This window comes from Gossypium hirsutum, chromosome A01 (assembly GCF_007990345.1).
Source record: "Gossypium hirsutum isolate 1008001.06 chromosome A01, Gossypium_hirsutum_v2.1, whole genome shotgun sequence".
NCBI lineage: Eukaryota > Viridiplantae > Streptophyta > Magnoliopsida > Malvales > Malvaceae > Gossypium > Gossypium hirsutum.
This window is the reverse complement of record NC_053424.1, coordinates 14,441,109-14,464,278: the sequence shown is the minus strand read 5'-3', so window position 1 is coordinate 14,464,278 and position 23,170 is coordinate 14,441,109. Positions and strand designations below refer to the sequence as shown.

At 36.6% G+C, this 23,170-nt stretch overlaps 1 protein-coding gene and 1 long non-coding RNA gene across 4 annotated transcripts; one reads left to right on the top strand and one right to left on the bottom strand.

Annotated features, from left to right (window-relative positions):
• Positions 1 to 4,958: 4,958 nt before the first annotated feature.
• On the bottom strand, positions 4,959 to 7,220 carry LOC107888227 (E3 ubiquitin-protein ligase At4g11680). 3 transcript variants are annotated; one of them, XM_041076796.1, is made up of 5 exons: positions 6,845 to 7,220; positions 6,700 to 6,780; positions 5,998 to 6,519; positions 5,452 to 5,821; positions 4,959 to 5,363 (listed from the first exon to the last, which is right to left on the bottom strand). In XM_041076796.1, the coding sequence occupies exons 3-5, from the start codon at positions 6,498 to 6,500 to the stop codon at positions 5,217 to 5,219; spliced, it is 1,020 nt and encodes a 339-aa protein (XP_040932730.1). In that variant the 5' UTR covers positions 6,501 to 6,519; positions 6,700 to 6,780; positions 6,845 to 7,220; the 3' UTR covers positions 4,959 to 5,216. The 3 variants fall into 3 exon arrangements, with proteins under 3 accessions (XP_040932730.1, XP_016667818.2, XP_016667817.2); XM_016812329.2 differs by having other exon boundaries at positions 6,700 to 7,220; XM_016812328.2 differs by having other exon boundaries at positions 5,998 to 6,780; positions 6,845 to 7,219.
• A 10,602-nt stretch (positions 7,221 to 17,822) lies between these two features.
• Positions 17,823 to 20,569, top strand: LOC121206211 (uncharacterized). The gene is made up of 2 exons (XR_005901232.1): positions 17,823 to 18,732; positions 20,027 to 20,569. It is a non-coding gene; the product is annotated as an uncharacterized lncRNA (long non-coding RNA).
• Positions 20,570 to 23,170: the final 2,601 nt, after the last annotated feature.

Sequence of the window (23,170 nt, the reverse complement as noted above, 5' to 3'; positions counted from 1 at the left end):
GAGAAGGCTACCACATATGGGTGGTTAAAATGAAGACCTACCTACAAGCTTTCGATCTGTGGGAGATAGTCAACTCAGATGTTGAACCAGAGCCACTTAGAGGCAATCCAACAGTGGCTCAAATCAGGCAGCATGCTGATGAGAGGACCAAGAGGCACAAAGCCATGTCTTGCATCCAGAACTCAGTGTCAGATGTGATTTTCACAAGGATTATGGCCTGTGAATCACCAAAACAAGCCTGGGACAAGTTGCAAAAGGAGTTTCAAGGGACAGAGAGGACAAGGCAGCAACAGTCGCTGAACTTAAGGAGAGATTTCGAGAATTTAAAGATGAAGGAAGAAGAAACTATCAAGCAGTACTCTGACAGGATTATGGCTGTGGTTAACAGCATAAGGCTCCTTGGAGAGCAGCTCAAGGAAGCTAGGATAGTGGAGAAGGTTATTGCAACTCTGCCCGAGAGGTATGAGGCAAAAAACTCATCTCTCGAGGACTCAAGGGACCTGTACACCATCTCCCTGACAGAGTTGATCAATGCTTTATATGCTCAAGAGCAAAGAAGAGCAAGCAGACTGGAGGAGCATCAAGAAGGTGCCTTTCAGGCAAGAACAAACACTGCCTACAAAGGCAAGAAGGCCTGGAGAGACAAGCCAAGGACTGATGTTGCAAGAAAAGAGGGTCAGACTTGCAAGCACTGCAGAAGGGCTGGTCATCCAAAAGAAAAATGCTGGTTCAATCCAGATGCTGTATGTCAGCATTGTAAAAAGAAGGGTCATATTTAGAGAGTCTGCAAGAGCAAGGCCAAATCAAGGCAGAGTTAGTTTCAACAGAAGAAAGCTGAGCCTCGAGTAGCTAAGGAGGACAGTGACCAAGAGGAGCAAGTCTTTGCTGTGTTATGCTCAGCTGCTCAAGAAAGGTTCTCATCTGGTTGGCTTCTAGACAGTGGATGCACCAACCACATGACACCTGATGCTGCAATCTTCAAGTCTTTAGACAGAAGCTGCAGAACTAAAGTCAAGATAGGAAATGGACATTTTATTCAAGCTGAAGGCAAGGGTGATGTGCTGATATGCACCCCCACAGGTGCCAAAGTGATTTCAAATGTGCTTTTGGTGCCTGAAATTGACAGAAACCTGCTCAGCATAGCTCAGTTGCTGGAGAAAGGTTATTCTGTTGTGTTCAAAGACAACCAATGCCAAATCAATGATCCAAGTGGATCCAAGCTGATGGCAGTTCCTATGGCTAATAAGAGCTTTGTAGTTGACTGGACCAGGGAGTCAGACATTGCCTACACAGTCACATCAGATGAATCCAAGCTTTGGCATCAAAGACTGGGACATGCCAACTTCAGATCGATGGCTCGAATGGTCAGAGAGGACTTGGCTGAAAACTTCATCAACTCAGTGGATCATGATGATGTGTGTGAAGTGTGTCAGCTAGGAAAGCAGGCCAGACTCCCATTTCCCTCGAATCAAGCCTGGAGAGCCTCTGAAAAACTCCAACTGGTGCACACTGATGTGTGTAGCCCTATGAGGACTGAGTCATTAAGTGGAAACAGGTACTTCATACTGTTCATTGATGATTTTTCAAGATATTGCTGGCTTTACTTCCTAAAACAGAAATCAGAGGCGGCCTCAGTGTTTTGGAAGTTCAAGACTGCTGCTGAGACTGAAACAGGTTGCAAGCTGAAGTCCATAAGGTCTGATAATGGGACTGAGTACACCTCAGCTCAGTTCCAAGCCTTCTGTGATAAGGCAGGCATCAAACATCAACTTACCAACACATATACACCTCAGCAAAATGGTGTAAGTGAAAGGAAGAATAGGAGTTTGATGGATATGGCCAGGTGCTTGATGATTCAGAAGAATCTGCCTAAAGCACTATGGGCAGAGGCAGTTAACACTGCAAACTACATTCAAAATAGGCTTCCAACCAAGGCCTTGGATCAGAAGACTCCATTCGAAGCCTGGTTTGGATTCAAGCCATCACTGGCTCATCTGAAGGTCTTTGGATGCATCTGTTATGCTCATGTACCTGCTGTCAAAAGGGACAAATTGTCTGAAAGGGCTCGACCTGGTATTTTGGTGGGCTACAGCACTGTTAAGAAGGGCTATAGGATCTTGGATCCTTCAACAAAGAAAGTGTCAGTCAGTAGGGATGTGGTATTTGATGAAAAGTCATGTTGGAACTGGGAAAAACATGAACATGAGGAAGTTTCAGAAGGACTTGCAGCAGATCAAGCTGAGCCAGATCAAAATGTTCCTGAAATGGACATTGATGATGAACCAGTTAGAGGAACAAGACCATTGACTGAGATTTATGAAAGAGCTCATGTAGCCATAGCTGAACCAAGCAATTTTGAAGAGGCTGAAGCTCAGCAAGAGTGGAAGCAGGCAATGGCTGAGGAGATTAGCATGATTGAGAAGAACCAGACCTGAGAATTAGTTGAAAGGCCAGTCAAAAGGAAGATAATTGGGGTGAAATGGGTGTACAAAGCCAAGCAAAATGCTGATGGTACCTTGAACAAACTGAAAGCAAGGCTAGTTGTCAAGGGGTTCAGTCAGAGGTATGACCTGGACTACCTGGAGACCTTTGCACCAGTGGCTAGGCTAGACACCATCAGATTACTGATTGCCTTAGCAGCACAGCTCGAGTGGAAGATCCATCAACTCGATGTGAAATCAGCCTTTCTGTATGGTTTCTTAGATAAAGAGATTTATGTTGAACAACCACAAGGGTTTGAGATAGCTAGCAGAGAGCATATGGTCTACAAACTGAAGAAGGCCCTATATGGCTTAAAACAGGCTCCAAGGGCCTGGTACAGCAGAATCGATGGCTACTTGACTAATTTGGGATTCGATCGAAGCAAGAGTGAGCCAACACTGTATGTCAAGAAGCAAGGGACACAAACACAGCTCATTGTATCCCTATATGTTGATGACCTGCTGGTGACAGGAGGAGATCGAGCAGTGCTGGTCGATTTCAAGACCAAGATGCAAGAAGTATTTGAAATGTCTGATCTAGGGGAAATGTCTTATTTCCTTAGAATGGAGGTGACTCAAGCACAAAATGGGATATTTCTAAGTCAGAGAAACTTTGCCACAAAGATTCTGACCAAGTTCTCCATGCAAAACAGTAAAGCAACTAAAACACCTGTTGCTGTTGGAGAAAAACTATCGAGCCAAGGTGATTTTGAGAAGGTTTGTGAAACAACCTACAGAAGTCTAGTTGGTTGTCTGTTATATTTAACTGCCACTAGACCAGACATAATGTATGCTGTAGGATTGCTCTCAAGGTTCTTGCATTGTTGCAATAAAAAGCATTTACAAGCTGCTAAGAGAGTGCTTAGATATGTCAAAGGCACTTTGAGCTATGGTTTAAGGTACAGCAAGGAAGGAAATCTGAAGCTGGTTGGCTACACTGATAGCGACTGGGCTGGCTCGATAGATGACATGAAAAGCACCTCAGGGTATGCTTTCAACCTTGGTTCAGCCATGTTTTGCTGGAGCTCGAAGAAGCAAAGTCTGGTGGCTCAATCTACTGCTGAAGCAGAATATGTGGCAGCTGCAAGTGCTGTCAACCAAGCCATTTGGCTAAGGAAAATCTTAGCTGATTTGAAAGTGCATCAAAAGGAAGCTACTGAGATCTTCTGTGACAACCAATCTTCAGTTGCAATTGCTAAAAATCCAGTGTTCCATGGAAGAACAAAGCATTTCAGCATCAAGTTGCATGTTGTTCGAGAAATGGAGCAAGCTCAGGAAGTGAAGCTGATCCATTGTAATTCTGAGGATCAACTTGCAGACATTTTGACTAAAGCCCTTAATGTCACAAGGTTCGAATGTCTAAGAAGGAAGCTAGGTGTTTGCTCCATGCAAACCAAGGAGGAGTATTGAAGCAATGGTTAGCATGTAGCAATCACATGTTATATTATTATTATTATTATTATTATTTGGATGTAATGATGTAACTTAGTTGTATTCCAACTAAGTTTGTTAGTGGTAGTAGGTGGTGATTTATTTTAAGTGGATGTAATGATGAAACTTAGTTATATTCCAACTAAGTTGTCAAGTTGTAAGCTTGTATAAATAGGCTTTATGCCATTTTAAAAAAAATGAATGAATTCAATCAAGATTTCATCCATATACTCTCTATTTTAGCTTTGCTTAAAATTTATTTCATTTTTCTTCTTTGTTTCTGCCGCAAGTCTCGATTCTTGCTCGGCAAGCTTTTTGTTGAACATTGCTATTTGTTGCACTTAGCTCCAACAAAATCTGAATTCAGATTCATTATGTCAACAAATTAACTCACCACAATATCCATTTAACACATTTCTATAAAGCAGAGTGCATCTGTTGAAAATTGGCCACCCATGCTGCTGTGATATTTTTGGTTGAAGTGCATGCAGATTGTAAACATGCTGCAGCAGGTATCCTTGGTGTAACAGCAAGGTTTTCTCTTTAATTTCATTGTAATTAAACTAGTTGAAAATGAACAAGTTGATGACAGCTTGATACATTAGGTGTTGAATGACTAGTTTAGGTTGCTTGTTTATGTGTACAAGCAATGTTTATCAAGTTACTAAGCTACTTAGTGGTAGTAGGTAGTATTTGGTGATGTATTTTGATTCTAAATGTATTGTTTTCTTATTAAATGAGTGAGCACAATGAGTTATCAGCCATAAGCTTCCTTGCTGCACATTTGTGAGCAAGTAAAAATTTTTTCTTGTATCCTGCTGCCTTGTCTTGTGCCCTGTTTTTCTTCCTCTACTCTTACAAAAACTCCAACAGCATCCTTTAAAGTTTTGTTCTTGGCACTCTGCCTAATCATTAGTTGCCAACTGGTGCTGGTAGTTTTCACTTGAGACTGAAATAATGAGAATTGGGAAGCAGATTGATTAGCAATTTATTATACTCATTATTTTACAGCATGAATTGATAAAGTTATGTAGAAAGTTTGGGGTATTAACCAAAATTAAAATCTTCATTCTTGATTCTTTCTGCTATACATATTCCCAGAAACAGTATAAAAATTTCAGCCAAAAAGGAAAAAAAGTTGGTTACTGGTGAGCATCCACTGTACAAAACAATAAACTCACTCTAAGTAACCTTTGTGAATGTACCGTATACAAATAAAATAAATCACACCATAGTGAACGGAAGGGAAAAATATAATGAAGAAGAGAAGAGCTTTTTCAGCTCTGGTATTTGCTTTCTTTGTTTCTATCTCTCCAGTTCTTGTTTGCAAAGTGGACAGCAAGATATAATCCTGAGCCATTGATCCACACACTTGAGGTGAAACATGTGGGAACATGGCAACTGCCTCACCTCTTCTTTGTCTTTGTACTTGGCTAGGCAAATACAGCACTCCTGTCACACAACACAAGATGAACATCATTAGTCTCCTACACTAAGTATGGTATATGTGCAAATGTTTGTTCAAATATATGTGACTTACTGGATCTTCGTTTGTGTGGTCCGAATTGTGATCTAGCTCCGAGTTGGTGCTGATTTCTTTGTATCTCCAACTAGGTAGCCCGGAGATCTGATCATCAGATGCTCCTCTATCAGTGGAACCCATGTTCATGTTGTAACCTAAGAGGCTGCTAATAAGTGGCACACAACAACACAGAAGTAGGAACAACAGAAATGGGAAAGAGTAGCACAGAGCATTCCAAGCTAGCAAAGAGATGCAAAGCACGTGAAGATTTGGAGCTCGTTGGAAGGATCCGAATCGAGAATCGAACACCCATACATTCCCCATCACAAACCATATTGCAAAGAACAGTTCTAGTGATGTCCGGCACTTGTTCATCAAATGTGTGCTCCTGAACATACAAGCAAGTTCCTAGTCATTATGTTTCCTTACATAATTATGGGGTTTCAGCATATATCTTCCAAGTTCTGACACTAACATGATATGGCATGATGAGAACATGAAAATTCTGTTATGAATGATGCCATGCATGACACCAGAGGTTGAATCGAGTGTCAAGAAGCTTACCTCGATTCTTCATTTGTCCTCTGTTGTTCTACGTCGGCAAGGCCAAAACCGTCTCCTTGAGTGATGTGAAGATGATGGTAGCGCCCGTAAAGAAGTAACAAACTAAGGGCACAACCAATATCATAGCCAACAATCCATATCCTCATAGGCCAAACAGGCTTCTCCTTCTTTGCAATGGCCAAAGTGAATGTGATGACGCTAATCTGAATTACTAAAGCCAAGAACTCCAGCATCATCCAAGTGCTGGAATTGAAAGGATTGGACCCGAGGTCGGACCTCGATCCATTCTGGTAGTGAAAAACTCTCCTCAAGAAGGTAAACCACCTTGCTCTAGACATCCTCATCACCATCCTTATCAAAATCGAAGAAGACGCGGCACGAGGAGACCTGCTCCGGGAACCTGCAGCCACTCCATCTTCTTCTCCAGTAGGATTCGACGAAAACGGAGCCGCAGTGCTCGAATTACACAATGAATCCGGTTGAAACGAATGACGAGTATTCATGATTACAACTACTCCAAAACTAATGAACAAGTTCCTACTTCAGCCCCAAATAACAATTGCAAAAAAAAAAAAACGAAAAACTTTGTTGTTCAACACAAATCTCATGAAACTGATGAATCACAAATATATCGCTGGGGATTATATCAGCAAGACTTCCATGAGCAAATTAACAAACATGAGGTAGTTGAGAAACAAATACCATAAGCTTATATATCTGCAGGAATAGCTCTGGAGGCAGCCATACCCAACTTGCTAGTCACAGCTCACCAACTTCTAAATACTGTCAAAACATGTACTTCAAACAAAGCACAAATTTAGGGGGGGACACCAACTAAATATAATACCTCAGAAACCAATAAAGAACCACGCGTTCACCAGGAATTATTAACCCCCAAAAAGGAAACAAGCCTGAAAAAGCAGGGAAACCGAGGTGGGTATTTAAGTATATAGGGATTTGAATGAAATATGGAGAAGGATTGAGAAAGAGAGGGGAAGGTGAAGTTGGGTTTGAGATGGTGACCAAGAATCAACTGAAAAAAACCTTTGCTTTGATTCCAAGTGAATGGAAAGAGGGAAACTTTGAGAGAAGCTAACCGTTGGCCTAACTTCCCTCAGGTTTTTGTGTCTCTAGTAAGCAAAGCTGAGACAACAACTGCTGCCTCTTCAACTGCTATTATTTTTCCTTTTTATCTTTTTTTTTCCCTTGCGAAGAATTAGAATAAAAACAATCAAATTCTCTCCATGTCATATAAATATGAATTAAAATCACAAAGGTTTTAATTATGAAAGTGGCAAAAAGAGATTTTGTTTCATAATTAATTGATTAATATATTGATGTAAAATGTTTTGAATTGTGGCGGGTACAGTGGTGGTGGTGGTGGGCAGTTGGCCACCAAATCCAACCTAGTTCCATTTCCATTACATTACAGTATTATTATGTTAAAAGACCAACATGACTTCATCAATCTTTAATCTATTTTTAGTTTTATGCTAATTGTTTAGCATTAGAAGTTAGAACTCCACTACTATACTTCCCTTAATTTGGTATGAGACATGAAATTCAAATTGGAGGACTGACTATGGATCAACACCCTTAGTTAATGGATCCAACATTGAAGTTTAAAAAATTTAAAATTTAATTCTTATATATTTTTTAATGCTTTTGTATTTAATATTATATTAAGTTTTAATTAAATCTTTTTTAGATCTTTTAATTATCATGAGACAGAGACAATGTTGACAATGAAAACCTTTATTATTAGATACATAAAACTAAACACGGATGGAGCGTGATCCTCAAATTTAAGATTTGCTTCAAGAGATGATGTGGGTAGATGGCTTGGAGGAACATTGGCAAGTGCAGTGTCGAGCAGGCTAAAATTTAGACAATTTATGATCGTCTTACTCTAGTTTGGGATGCGAAATGGGATGATATTATTGTTGAAACGGATTGAACTTAAGCTCTTACAGCAATTTCGGACAAGACTCATGGAAAATCTAATAGGGACTTAGTTATAAAAAATTCAGGAGCTTTATAAAAGAGATCGGTGAGTGATCATACAGAAAGTTTCAAGAGAATCCAATGTTACAACTCATACTTTGGCTGGTGTAATGTGAAATTTCTTGTATGGTACTAAAATGTTCAAGAAAGTTCTGACAGAAATCATTGAACAATTTCAGATAGATGAACAACTTGTTTGTAATAGATCTGGTTTATTTTTGTAATTGATATTTATAATTCCATAGAAAGAAAAGTTTTAACTAAATTTAAAGTTTAGTTCTATTATTTTTCTGTTTTGAAAATATTTGTTAACATTTTATTTATTTGACCTAAATAATAATATTAGGAAAATAAAAATAGTTGATTGAGATAATAAGAAAGAGTAAATGCCAGAATTTGACCCGAATGAAAATTCTGTATGGATTGGATGGTCATCACAATTGTGTGTTTCCGTCAAACTTATCTAGATAATTTAGAAGCATCCATTCACGTCAAATGGATGTATTTGTTTATTTATTTATCGTCAAAATTGTTTAAAACCTGACGTTTTAAGATATAAGATAGGATGAAATGTTAAACTGGAAACATATGGAAAGGTGCCTTGTTTCATCTTCCAACTCATTTCATCATATCGTACACATGATATTAATTAATTAATTGTTAATTGATAATACTAACACTGGTGAGGCCACCCCGAAAGAGACTAATGACTAAGTAATCAGCTTTGACTTTGACCACCTTGTTTCATCTTCCAAATATGGGCAGGTATGTTTCGTTGATATGGGTGATGGGAGGTTTTATTTTATTTTATTTTATCATTAATATTATTATATAATGAAAATTAATACGTGTTCCATTCCACTACGAAATATGAATGAAATTCTCACATTTATTGGCATGTTTTTGGAGCAACACCTTATTATCTTGGTTTTCACTTTCTTATTCTTGAATGTATTATAAGAAAAAGCAAACCCGTAGCTCATGCTCTAATTCATTTACAAGAATTAACAACTTCATAGTCTCTATCCTTTTTGAGAGGTGGAGTGGATGGTCATTCATCTTCCCACATTTTTTTTATTTATAAAAAATAAATAAATAGAAAATAAAGAAAATGGGATGCCTGTTTATTTAGGCTAAATTAACAACAACAAAAAAAGTGGCTTTAAAAAAAATTTAACTGAATAGGTCAATTTCTAAAATCTTTATCGGAATAGGTCGATTTTGGAGATAGGGTGAAAACTTTTTAATTGGATTTAGAGTTTTTTTAAGGGTTTTAGGGTTTTTTTAGTGTGCTAAATAGATTTTAGGGGGTTTAAAGGTTTAGGGTTTATTTTTGGGCTGTAGGTTTTAAGGTTTGAAATAATGGGAGGTCGGTTTATTTGTGTTATGTTTGAGGTAGACATTGTGAAAACTCAAAGGTATAATTTCAGTTGATGGTGATGCAATAGTATTGGGAGACCTATACATTTCTACTATCATGTCAAGATGGAACCATTGCCTTACAAGCCCATCACATTGCAACTCAGACTCGAAGTTCATGATGCTTATAACGTCACAGGTTATAGTATAACAAGGGCTCCTAATTGACAAATGTTAATGTATTAATTTTCATAGATAGAGAAGAAAGCCAAACAAATACAAAGGACGATAGTGGCTAACCTAATTAGAAGGATAAAGAGAAGGGTGTTAAAGAAGACCCGATATCAACCTGGCCCACGGAGAAAAGGAATCACAAGTTGGCTAAGGATAGCATGAGACGTTTCAAGCATAAGAGAAAGAGAATGAGGGGGTGGAATGGAGAACACCCTGATGAAAGCCCTTCCAAAATTGTTAGAAGAAGATTGATGGAGAATGTTTCACCTTTAAAGGCGGTGGCTGGAGATCAGCCTCGCCAGGAACCATGAAGATCTTTTGCTGGAACTGTCGTGGGGTTGGAAACCCTGCGACAGTTCGTGAGTTGAAGCAACTCCTTGTTGTAAATGTTCCTGATGTTCTCTTTTTGTGTGAAACCAAAATTCACTCTAATAGTTTCTCTCGTATTCGATCAATTTGTAGGATGGAAGGATGCATGGCTATTAACTCGGAGGGTAAGAGTGGGGGTATTGCTTTAATGTGGAAGGAAGGTGTGAAGGTGGATGTGCAGAATTTTTCTAATCACCATATTGATTTTCTGGTTACTTTTGATGAGAATGATGCGATTTGGTTTACTGGTTTCTATGGTCAAGCCGACCCAAACTTAAGGAATCAATCGCGAGATATGTTAAGAAGGGTTAAAAGAACGATTAAGGAAGGTTGGATTGTTGGAGGCGATTTTAATACTATCATTAACAATGCTGAAAAGGAAGGGGGCGTAGAAAGTCGAGAAAACCTATAAACGAGTTCAGAGATATCCTAGACGAGTTGGTTTTGGTTGATGTTAAAACTAGCAATTGTTGGTTTACGTGGTCTAATAACAGAGAGAGAGCCAACCTCGTCAAGGAAAGATTGGATAGGTTTTTGGTTTTGGAGGATTTGATTGAAAAATTGCCTTTTATTACCACTAAAGTGGTGCGCCAGTTGAAGTCTGACTATAAGGCTATATTGTTGAACACACTAGGTTGTTAGCCGAGGGAGACAGGGAGAGACTATAGATCTTGCTTCAGGTATGATGTTTGTTGGGCTAAGGAGCAGGAAGCTAAGGATATTATTAACCGCATTTGGGCTGACAAGGATAATAATATTTTAGATAAGAGAATAATATTCAGGAGGAGCTGGACCCGTGGCAGTATCAACGGTATAAGATAATGAAGTATAAGATTAACGAGCTGGAAATGAGGATTGGTAAGATCATAGATGAGCCAAATAATGAGAGGTCGTCGAACTTTTTGAAGGCTGCTCGTGATCAACTGCGTCATTTATACGATACGAAAGAGAGGTACTGGGCACAAAGGGCTCGCAATCAATGGCTCAGAGAAGGCGATCGTAACACCAGGTATTTTCATGTGCGAGCTACGGGCCGAAAGGAGAAAAATAGCATCGATAAGCTTAAGGACATGCAAGGTATGTGGCATGAAGACAAAAATGAGATCTGTCACATTATTTGGAGCTATTTCCATGATCTTTTCAAGACCTCTATCGGGCCAGATGAGGATATTGATCTGAGTTTTATTCCGATATGCATTGCTGATGACATGAATAGTTTCTTAAATAGTGAGTTTTCTGATGATGAGATTATGACAGCCTTCAAGCAAATGGATCCCCGAAAAGCCCCGGGGATTGATTGACTACCAATGAGTTTTTCAAAGAGCATTGGTCGACGGTGGAAAGTGATGTCTTAAGGATGTGCCGAGATGTATTACAAGGCAATAAAAAGGTAGATTGCATTAATGATACTTTACTGGTCATGATTCCTAAGGTCAAGAATCCGTGTGAGATGATAAATTTCTGCCCGATAAACTTGTGTAGGGTCATCTATAAGATCATTAGCTAATCGGCTCAAAGTTGTGTTTCTCCAGAGTATAAGCCAAAATCAAAGCGCTTTCGTCCCTGACCGGATGATCCACAACAACGTCCTTATTGCTCATGAACTTATGCACTACCTTCGGAGCTCCAAAAATGACCCTAACAACGGTTGTGTGATCAAGCTCGATATGAGCAAAGTATATGATCGAGTGGAAAGGAGTTTTCTCAAGAAAGTGATGATAAGAATGGGTTTTTCTAGAGTCTGGGTTAAAAAATCATGAATTGTGCTTGTACGGTTCGGTATAGAGTTAAATGCAATATAAACCTTACGGATATCATTATCCTGGAGAGGGCTCTTCACCAAGGGGACCCCCTTTCCCCTTATTTCTTTTCTGCATGGACGTTTTCTCTCACATGTTGCTCAAAGCCTAAGAGAATAATAATATTAAAGGCATCCATGCGAGTAAGGATGGTCCTAGAATTAATCATCTATTCTTTGCTGACGATGCTCTTTTGTTTGTCAGGAATCAACACAGTGAAGTAGAAACTTTTATGAGAATCTTGGACAACTTTACAAGGATGTCAGGCCAGTGCATTAATCTGGAAAAGTCTATGGTGAACTTTAGCCCCAACACCCTTGTGGCTCAACGTGTTACTTTAGGGGGTTTACTCCATATGAAAGTGGTGGATAATCTCGATAGATATCTTAGCCTCCCCATCCCTGCTACTAAAAAAAGATCGAGCATTGTTAGAACACTTTGGATCGTCTTGCGAGCAAAATCAACAGCTAGTCAAAACACATTTTGTCAAATAGAGGCAAAGAGATTTTTATCAAGTCTGTTATCCAAGCGATCCCTATTTACGCCTTCTCGGTGTTCATGGCTCCTAAGTGGGTTTTAGAGGATATTTAATCCATGACGAGCCGTATGTGGTAGGGAGAAGAAAAAAGGCTGGAACATGCTACTTTGGGATTGGCTGTGTCACCCGAAAGGTATGGGCAGCCTTGGTTTTAGGGATCTTCGGCTGTTCAACATTGCTCTATTGAGCAGACAGGTGTGGCGCCTCATCAACTGTAAGGATACACTGTGCTATAAAGTTTTAAGTGCTAAGTATTTTCCTGATGGAGATGTTTTTCACCGTAAAAGTATGGACAAGCCCTCTTATATGTGGCAGAGTATTGCTAAGGCGGCTATGGCTTTTCACGAGGGTTTTCGTTAGATTGTTGGTAACGACAAAAGTATTAGAGTGTGGCACGATAACTGGAGTTTTGAAGGTTTTTCGGGTAAGTCCATTTGTCTTGAAAAAAGGCTAGTCAAAGAGGAGAAGGTTTGTGATTTGTTCAACGATAGCAAAGATGATTGGAACAAGGAAAGGGTTCGGGATATCTATGGTGAAAATATGGGGACCAAATATGCAATATCCCCATTATTCATAATGGTCTTGAAGATCGACGTACTTGGTTTCATAACCCTCATGGTATTTATTCTTCAAAGTCTGCCTATTCGTGGTTGATGCTTAAACAGGTAGGATTTGGCCTTCATAGGATCTTTTGAAAAATCACGTGGAAATTAAAAACCCTTCCGAAAATTCAGGTTTTTTGTTGGAGACTTGGCCATAACATCTTGCCTACATACGACAAAATTTCCAGTTTTCGTAATAGCTTTGATGATACTTGTCCAGATGCGATAAAGAGAATGAGACCCTTATTCATGTGATGAAGGACTGCCCGCTGGCCCGTGATGTGCTTGAGCATGGTGGGCTTCATAATAAGTTCCTGGTCGGGAATTATTCCAGGTGCATTAACTAGATCAAAGATATGGTGAGAGAGTTAGATTATAAGGTGGTCCCTGACCTCTTCACCGTCCTCTAGAACATTTGGAACTGTAGAAATAACCAAATCTTTAGGGGAGCGGAAAAAGGGGCCAAAGTGACCTGGGAGAGAGCAGCAGCTTTGAGTAAGGACTTTCGAATTTTTAACCTGCTATAGGAGCCGATGTTACCTAGGAAAGCGAAGGATACAGTCTGGAGGAAACCGCCTCAAGGGGTGATTAAGATTAACTTTGACGCCTTTGTTCATGGGAAGAAGGTGTACTACTGGCTGGTCGCTAGAGATTCTGAAGGCTTTGTTCATGGGGGCGGATGGGGGTTATGGATAAGGAGATGCAAATTGAGTGGGCTGAATTTCTGGCCATAGAAGAAAGCTTAAAGGTTTTCCGATCAAATAATTAGAATGCCTTGGAGTTGGAGTCTGACTGTGCCAGTCTTGTGAACCGCTTCAAAAATAGAAGCTATGATTTTACTATGCTGGGCCATCGTATGCGGAAGATCTAGAGGCAAATTCATTGTTTTAGTTTTTTTCAATTTTAAATAGGGCCCCCGCTGTTGTAATAAAGTGGCTGATTATCTTTATAGGTAGGCCAAAACAAATTATTGTAATAAGGATTTTAATATGGACTATCCTTCGGAAGTCCATAAATTTGTTTTAAATGATGTTATTAATTGAGGATGACCCTCGGGTCTTTTTATCAAAAAAATAATGTAGGGTCATAGTTTAAAGTATAACTTGGGAGCTCACCTAACAGTGATTATGCAATCACGAGTTCAAGTTCCACCTCTCCGGAAGAGGATGGTTTGTGAACCTAATACAAAAGTTTGAGATGATAATTAAAGGGAAAAACTCAAAGGCTTTCTAGTATAACCAACTTATTTTTTTTCTTCATCTCTACCAAAAACAAGATCCATAATCTCCCTATTGTCCGAAATAGTAACAAAGTTGGATACAAGAGCATTATCAGAGGGGCGCGATGGTGGCTGTGGAGAGAAGTTAGAGGTCGAGTCATCGGGGGGGTAACAATAGTGGAAGTCAAGCCAGGGCGACAGCGGTTGTAGTTATTTATGAGTGATTTAATCACAACAACTGTTGTCGACTCAAAACGACCTCTAGCTTTTTTTCCAAAGCTACAATCGCTCACCCCCTCACAATGCACTTGCCCCTAACTTCGTCACCGGTTTCAGACAAGAGGGAGGTTGGTAATACTACCTTTGATCGTGATGGAGAAAAAGAATGAGTGGATTATATTGGAAAGCCCATGAGTTTATCCCTACAATTATTATCTCAATCTTATGTCTCGGTTCTACAAAGCATCCACTTTTGGTAAGGTGGAACTTGAACCCATAATCGCATAACCACCATCAAGTGGCCTCCCGACTCATACTCCAAATCTTGACCGCACATTAACATCTATCAACTAGGACCTGTCATTAGACTACAACCCGTGATCATTTAAACACCATGAACTCGAAGGCTGAGTTGCAACGCGATGGACTTCTAATGCAAAAGGTTTTGTCCCGACACTACAGATGAAATATGTGGGTTTCGAAGTGCCACCACATCATCATGAACTTAAGCGTACCTTAAAACTAGCACATTGTCTCCCTCAAACAGAAATAAATCTCTCTGCCGAAGAAGTTAAACACTTGAAAGTCAAACATAAACAATGGTGTAGAGAAATTTTTAAGGGAGAGATGTAACACCCCTAACCCATATCCGTCGCCGGAATAAGATCATGGAGCATTACCGAAAGTTTACAGATCAAATACAGACATTTCATACCATTTCACATTCATATAAAAAATTAATCATATACAATCATAATGTCTTTTATATGAGCCCTCGAGACCCAAAATATGCACTAGAAACAGAATCAGGACTAAACCGGGTACTCAGAGAATTTTTCACAAAACATCAAAATTTTTCCAAAGTGTAGGGGACACGCGCTTGTATGGACATTAAAAATTGGGGCACAGAGCCGTGTCCTAGCCCGTGACCAAATTAGGGTGCTCTCTGACTTGGATCATACAGTCAAGCCACACGCCTGTGTGGTAGGCCGTGTGAGCATACTGACTTGCATTATTTGGGTGTAGGGGTCACACAGCCAAGCCACACGCTCGTGTGCTAGGCCCTGTGAAAAAGTTTGGGTATTTTGTTTCGCAACTCATAAGATGCAGGGGACACATGGCCAAATCACACCCTCATGTGCTAGGCCATGTGTCACACAAGGCTGAGACACACACCAGTGTCTCCTGCCCATGTGGACGAAAATAAGCCATTCCCAAGGCCACATTTCTCACTTTATTTGTCTTCAACCTATATTATCACTTTAACATATCATCAAGCCATACCAAAGCATTCAAATCAGACCAAAATTTGGTTCGTAATTCTACATATAATCAAGTAATTATACTTACCTATTTGCCCAATCACACATATAGGCTTATTTTTACTAAATCTACCAAATCAAACAATGCATCAATATGCCTATTAGTATTCATCATTCAACTAACAAATCATACATTAAACATATTAAGGCCATACTTATACATATCAAAATATACCAATCACAAGCCATACCAATGGCTATTTTCAACTAACCATTTTCATGCCATCATTGGCCAAATTTAGCTTTAGTCTATACATGCCATTATAACCAAAATTTAGTTTACTATATATACCAAAACGAGCTGATGAATAGTGTGAGGTATCTCCGCCAAGCTTCCAACCCAACAAGCTTCTGAATTACTATAAAACAAAGAAAATAAAATAGAGTAAGCATTTAATGCTTAGTAAGTTCGTATAACGGGAAATTAACTTACCATTTAATTCACATGTAAGGTAAGCATACAAAATTCATCCAAAAAAATTTGGTCGATAGCCTATACACATATCCTCATCAAACATGTCAGTCATGTATTTCATATGAATATCAAGAAACATGTATGAGCTCATCAAATATCAAATTTCCATATTCATAAACTTTCCACATCTTGTGTTCATATATCAATTCCATATATTTCGGGTATATACTGGTATAGTTCATTTCAATTTCATGTTATCTCATGTTAGAACTTTGCCTGTTGAATCATTTAAAATATTGATGGATATACGGGTAGTACACACAAAGTGTACAAATATATAATTCATCAATTTATATTCAGGAATACTCATACCACATAAACAAGAAGCTCTTTTGAGCCATATAACAGGAAACTTGTGTGAGCCTTAATCGAGAAGTTCAAGCAAGCCAACATCTAGAAGCTCCAGAGAGCCAATTAATCGGGAAGCTCATGAAAGAGCCTTTAATCGGGAAGCCCTGAAGAGCCATATATCTAGACGCTTATAAGAGCGGTGGTGTGTCCACAACACATGCAGGATCACATCCAATCGGGATCTCCGAAGAGCTATTAATGGTAGGCTCGTAAGAACCATATAACGGGAAGCTCATGAGAGCCAAATATCGGGATGCTCATGAGAGCTAACAACGGGACGCTCTTTCGAGCTATAGTGTGTCCGTAACAAAAATTTAAATCTAAATTGTACAAATTTAACTTGTACTATAAGCTATATCACATGCGTAAGTAGGCCTCATCATGGGCCGAGTCGAAGACCCACCCAAAAAGTAGAAAGATTTGGGCAAAAATATAAGTCCAAAAAATGGACTTGGCAAAAAAATGAGGCTCGCTTTTTAAACGAGTTAGGCCTTGTGTAAGTTTTTTTTCCCCGACCAATTTGAACAAAGTTTTTTTTCCCCGACCAATTTGAACAAAAAACCTATTGTTTTTTGTTGTCGTTTTTACTATTTTGGTGTCGTTTTACTATTATATTGCTACTATTTTGTTGTTATTATTTAGATATTATAGAACTCTTATTTTATTATTAATTTTGTTACTATTTTAGAGGTATTTGTTTGTTAAGTTGCACCTATATTAGTATTATTTAAGTATAAATAATTTATTATTTTACTTTCAACTTGTTAGGAAATATTTATTTTAATGTTTTTAGTGTATTTGATGTATTGTTTTTGGTAAATTATTTTTATATAAAAATAATAACATAAAAAAATTAATACATATGAGCTGAGTCAAACTCGAATTTAGTATTTTTATTCGGGCCGAATTGAGTAAAATTTTAGGCTTATTTTTCTAACCGAATCATACCCGGACTAAAAAATTAGCCTAAAGTTCTATTGAAGCTCAACCCAAATCTGACCCATATCATCTGTATACATAAGTATTTAAAATATAAATTTATATTTGAAAAAGTAGAAATGTATATTTTGAAATTAATTAATAATAACGTATAAAATATAAACCATATTAAAACTAAAATATATAAAAACTTTGAGCCTCGGCTTTCTCTTCTGACCCTAAGCTCTTTTTCCTTCAAGTTTCGGACGGACTAGCAATTCAATTAAGCTAATTTTTGAAACCCTAAGATTAAGTTTATGATAGATTTATACTAACAGCATGTTTGGTTTGCTGTAATACCTATGCATTACAGCTCAATTCAGTGAGCCCATTATTAAAACATTGTTTGGTTGGCTGTAATAAGCTATTACAGCCCTATTCGTTACAGGCTTATTCAGGGCAAAAATGCTGTTTAGCATTCGGTGGTCTCCCCATGGAATGACAATTCGGTGAATGGGTGGGTAAGAAATTAGCTAAAGCTTTCAATTTTACCCTCACCATTATCCTTTCTTTCTCGCGTCTGAAATATTTTCCTTTCTTTTTCATGCTTCTTCCTTCCACTGTAATATCAACAAATTCCCAATTTATCAATTTAAACCTTTTTTAATCCCATTTCCTCCGAACTCAATCTGCATTTTCTTTTCTTCTTCAACTCTTTCTCTCTTCAATATAATGCCATCCCACTTGCAGCTAACTAGAATCTTTCTTTCACCAAACAACTTTTCCTTTGAAACCTAAAAATCCCTTCTTCTTCTTCTTCTTTTTTTTTGCTTAAACAAGTTTCGATCTCTTTTTTTTAATTATTTATTTATTCTTATTGATCAAAATGGCACTTGAATACTCAATTTTCAGCCGACCCACTTTCATTTATTCAACAAATTCCTCATCTTTCATTTTTTAATAGAAATTTGAAGAACCAATCAAAGTTTTTACCCAAAACCAATCACTACCCAGCTCCTGTTATCTCCACCTGTTCAAATCCCCAAGCTTTGAAAGCTTTTAGATTCCCCAAAAATGGTAGTTTTGGTCACGTGGGATGGTTGAGGAAAGAAAATGAAGGTGTGGTGAATGATCAAAAAATGGTTTTGGTGAAAAGGGGTATTTTGGTGGCAATGGTTTGTGATGTATTGGTGTTTGGATGCAAAAGAGTTTTTGCTGTAGATGGACTGGCTAATGCTGGTTATGGAGTTATTGGGCAGTGCATATTGTTGTTGAGGAATGCTTGGCCTAAGGCATTTATGATTCTTAAAGTGTTTAAGGAACAAGGTCTGGTTTTGACAGTTCTTTTGGGTCTTTCAGCTTTCTTCTCGATGGTAGAGACTGCTATAACTACATTATGGCCTTGGAAGATAATGATTTCTTTGACCCTGGGTTTGATAGCTTTTATACTTATAAATGCATATTTGTTGTTATGGAAATCAAAATGAATAGGATAGGGATTGTTGTAAGTTGAAAAGAATGTAGATGCTTTAGTCAGTTTATAAATACTGTCTTGTGTTACCAGCTCTTTATGCCTGTGTTTGACACATATATGGACACAAAGATGTAGTATCATCATCCAAATATATGGAAAAACTTTGAAAAAAATGAGTATACCTGTGTAAGACACGTACTCATATCCAATGCTCACATATCTTAGTATCATAGATTTTGTCTTTTGATTTTCATTTTTGTGACTGCTATGCAGATTCCTTGGTGACTTGAGATATTTGGCTTAAGTTAATATAAGATTAAATCTTGGTTTGCCATGTGAACATTCTATATGAACTTCATTTCTTATTATTAGTTTATCATGGTTGAATTTGGATGATAATCATCTCTTAATTTGGATGATAATCATCTCTTCTAGATATGAGCTTAATCATTGTAACTTATAGAAGGAAACAAACTGTTAATGGTGAGCAACAGAGGAAGAAAGATAGATGGAAACTCCTTAGAGTGAAAAGGGAGAAGAAATGTGAGTGAAAGAATGAAAACAAAGAAAGAGAATAATAGAGAAAAACAATTTATAGAATAAGCCAGAGAACAACTTAGAAGTATTTACTATTTCAACTATTAAACCTAAGTCTACATTGATTAAGTAGTATGGCATTTTGGTCGAGCTATCAGGCAAGCCTTTTGAAGTAGTATTGTATTTTGATTAAGTAGTATTGTATTTTTGGATAGTTTATATGATGGAGAAGCTATATTAGAACTGGATTGTAGAACTGTATTTTTTGATGGTTTACGTTAAATTCGTGCTTGAGACATCTTATGGAGGTCAATGTACAAAGTTCCGTAATGTTTGAGTTCAGTTAGGTTTTCATTTCAATTTTCTTTTTTAGTAGAACTTGTCTGGAGGTAGCATGGAATTTATTCTTTGATTTCTTTTTTAGTGACTGCATTTTGTTTTATTTTGTTGTTGGCACCAGGCCAAGGTTCAGTTGTTAAGGAAGATATTAAATTTTCAACTAAAATTTTTTAGGCCAAATTTCTCTTCTCTCACCCTTTTCTCTCTCTTATTTTCCTGGTATTATAGTTTATTTTGTTGAATTTTACATTGTTTTGATGTTGTCTATAGAAATGATTTAATAGCAATTGTTGCAAGAGGAGGGATGGAGACTTTGAGGTCTGCTTTACAGAGGTTATACATGACAAGGGCTTCTGCATATAGAGATGTTCTTAAGAGTTTCATAGAAGGATATCAAGAAGGTATCCAGCAGATCATGGATAAAAATGAAGCTTCTTCTAAAGCACATCAAGAAGGCAATACTGATAAAAATTCAACTTGATGGCTGATAAGTGCATAATCAAAGATGCATGTGAGTACTTCTCCAGCATACCTATTGTAGATACAAGTTTAGAGATTTGGTGGAGCTGAGTTGGTATGAAATCACAAGAATGATACATGTCCTGAGAATTTTCCTATACTGAGAAAGTGACCTTTAGAAACTGCAAAATAATGGAAATCTTCATTAACAATGGTGATGCTCTTTCCTTCTTATCATTTGATGTTTATTAATTTTTGTTGTAGTTTAATATTCAACGTGCTTGAGCTTGGAGAAATGTAAAAGAACTTTAATGCTTTATGTCTTTGTTAAGTGCAACTGAAGAATTACTTAGATATCTGCTGCCAGCTACTTGATGATCTAGTCAGATGAATGAGTTTCAATCTGTTCATTTTTGCTACTTCTAGTCTCAATACATTAACTTTGTTAATCTAAGTTTGAGGTGATGTAAATGTGGTTAGTTATTTCTTTGCTGCTCGTGGATTAGTAAAATAGTTTGATCTGTTAATTATTGATGCTCTTGAGTAAATTCAGTTTGGTAAATGGATTCGATCTGCTGTGGAATCTGTTGTTTTTTATCAGAGTAGCTATTGAATTATTTTCTATTGCTCTCTATTTGCTCGATAGTTTGTTTCTTTGAAGCTTATTGTTACTTAAAGGTACCAAGATTGCTTTAGAAGGATTCACATGCACTGTGTTTGAGATCTAAATGGATGATCTTCAAGGAGAATGTGTTCATTAGGATCCACTACTTCATACTTCATGTGGTGCTATACTCAACGATCATGTTTCATCATCTAATTAATGCCACAAGTTCGAATATGTAAGGTGGATCAATTTCTTGGACCATCTTATAAATGGTATGGTCAATGAAAGCAAAAATGTTAATGTTATTGAGCCGTCTTTGCTGCGTGTGAAAAGCTAGTATTCTAACGGGCTAGCTTCCATGTTTTTTGTTCTAACTCTAACAAACTTAGTTATGTTGGTGAAAAGTTAATTGCTTAATAGATTAGCTGTGAAAAGCTTATTACTTAACAGCCTAGCTTTCAAGAATAGTTTATATGTATGTGGTGTTTAACATTTTTTCTGTCACAATTAAATGAAATGAAAATGTGAAATGTAACATTATAATGTTTGTTATATGTAACAAAGTATCGATTAAAATTATTACTTAACTAATAAATTAGCATTTAAATTCTATCATTATTTCTATTTTAGTGTCTAAATTTTTTTAATCACAAGCTATTTATTACTTCTAATACTTTGGTTTTTTTTATTGTAGAATAATTAAATTATTTGTTTCACTAATGATATTTTAGCATATTAAATATGTATTGCAGTTTAAAAATAAGAAAGTAGATTATATATTAATTTTATAGTATTATATATTATGATTTTTTAATTTATATAATAATAATTATATTAAGAATTTTATTAAATTATATATTATTTTATTAAATTATATTTAATAATAATTATGTTAAAATATGGTCAAAATATTAATTTTTTTACTAATTTTTTAACAATAATCTTATTAAAATTTAATAACAATAACAATAGTCATCTACCTAAAAAAAATTCTGCTAAGGGTATTCTGGTCATTTCAGATTTTTTTCTTATGCTATTACAACATCATTCCATTCAACCAAACACAAGAATACTATTACAGTTCTATTCCATTCCATTCAACCAAACAATTGAATTACTGATTACAGTTCTATTCCATTACAGCTCTATTCCATTACAGCTCTATTCAATTACAGTCCTATTCCATTATAGTGAACCAAACGTACCATTAGGGTTTTAAATACAGCAGAGTGACGCATAGATACAGAGCAGATAACTCTTATGGTACGTTTGGTTCACTGTAATAGAATAGGACTGTAATTGAATAGAGCTGTAATGGAATAGAGCTGTAATGGAATAGAACTGTAATCAGTAATTCAATTGTTCGGTTGAATGGAATGGAATAGAATTGTAATAGTATTCTTGTGTTTGGTTGAATGGAATGATGTTGTAATAGCATAAGAAAAAAATCTGAAATGACCAGAATACCCTTAGCAAAATTTTTTTAGGTAGATCACTATTGTTATTGTTATTAAATTTTAATAAGATTATTGTTAAAAATTAATAAAAAATAAATATTTTGACCATATTTTAACATAATTATTATTAAATATAATTTAATAAAATAATATATAATTTAATAAAATTCTTAATATAATTATTATTATATAAATTAAAAAATCATAATATATAATACTATAAAATTAATATATAATCTACTTTCTTATTTTTAAACTGCAATACATATTTAATATGCTAAAATATCATTAGTGAAACAAATAATTTAATTATTCTACAATAAAAAAAACCAAAGTATTAGAAGTAATAAATAGCTTGTGATTAAAAAAATTTAGACACTAAAATAGAAATAATGATAGAATTTAAATGCTAATTTATTAGTTAAGTAATAATTTTAATCGATACTTTGTTACATATAACAAACATTATAATGTTACATTTCACATTTTCATTTTATTTAATTGTGACAGAAAAAATGTTAAACACCACATACATATAAACTATTCTTGAAAGCTAGGCTGTTAAGTAATAAGCTTTTCACAGCTAATCTATTAAGCAATTAACTTTTCACCAACATAACTAAGTTTGTTAGAGTTAGAACAAAAAACATGGAAGCTAGCCCGTTAGAATACTAGCTTTTCACACGCAGCAAAGACGCCTCAATAACATTAACATTTTTGCTTTCATTGACCTTACCATATATAAGATGGTCCAAGAAATTGATCCACCTTACATATTCGAACTTGTGGCATTAATTAGATGATGAAACATGATCGTTGAGTATAGCACCACATGAAGTATGAAGTAGTGGATCCTAATGAACACATTCTCCTTGAAGATCATCCATTTAG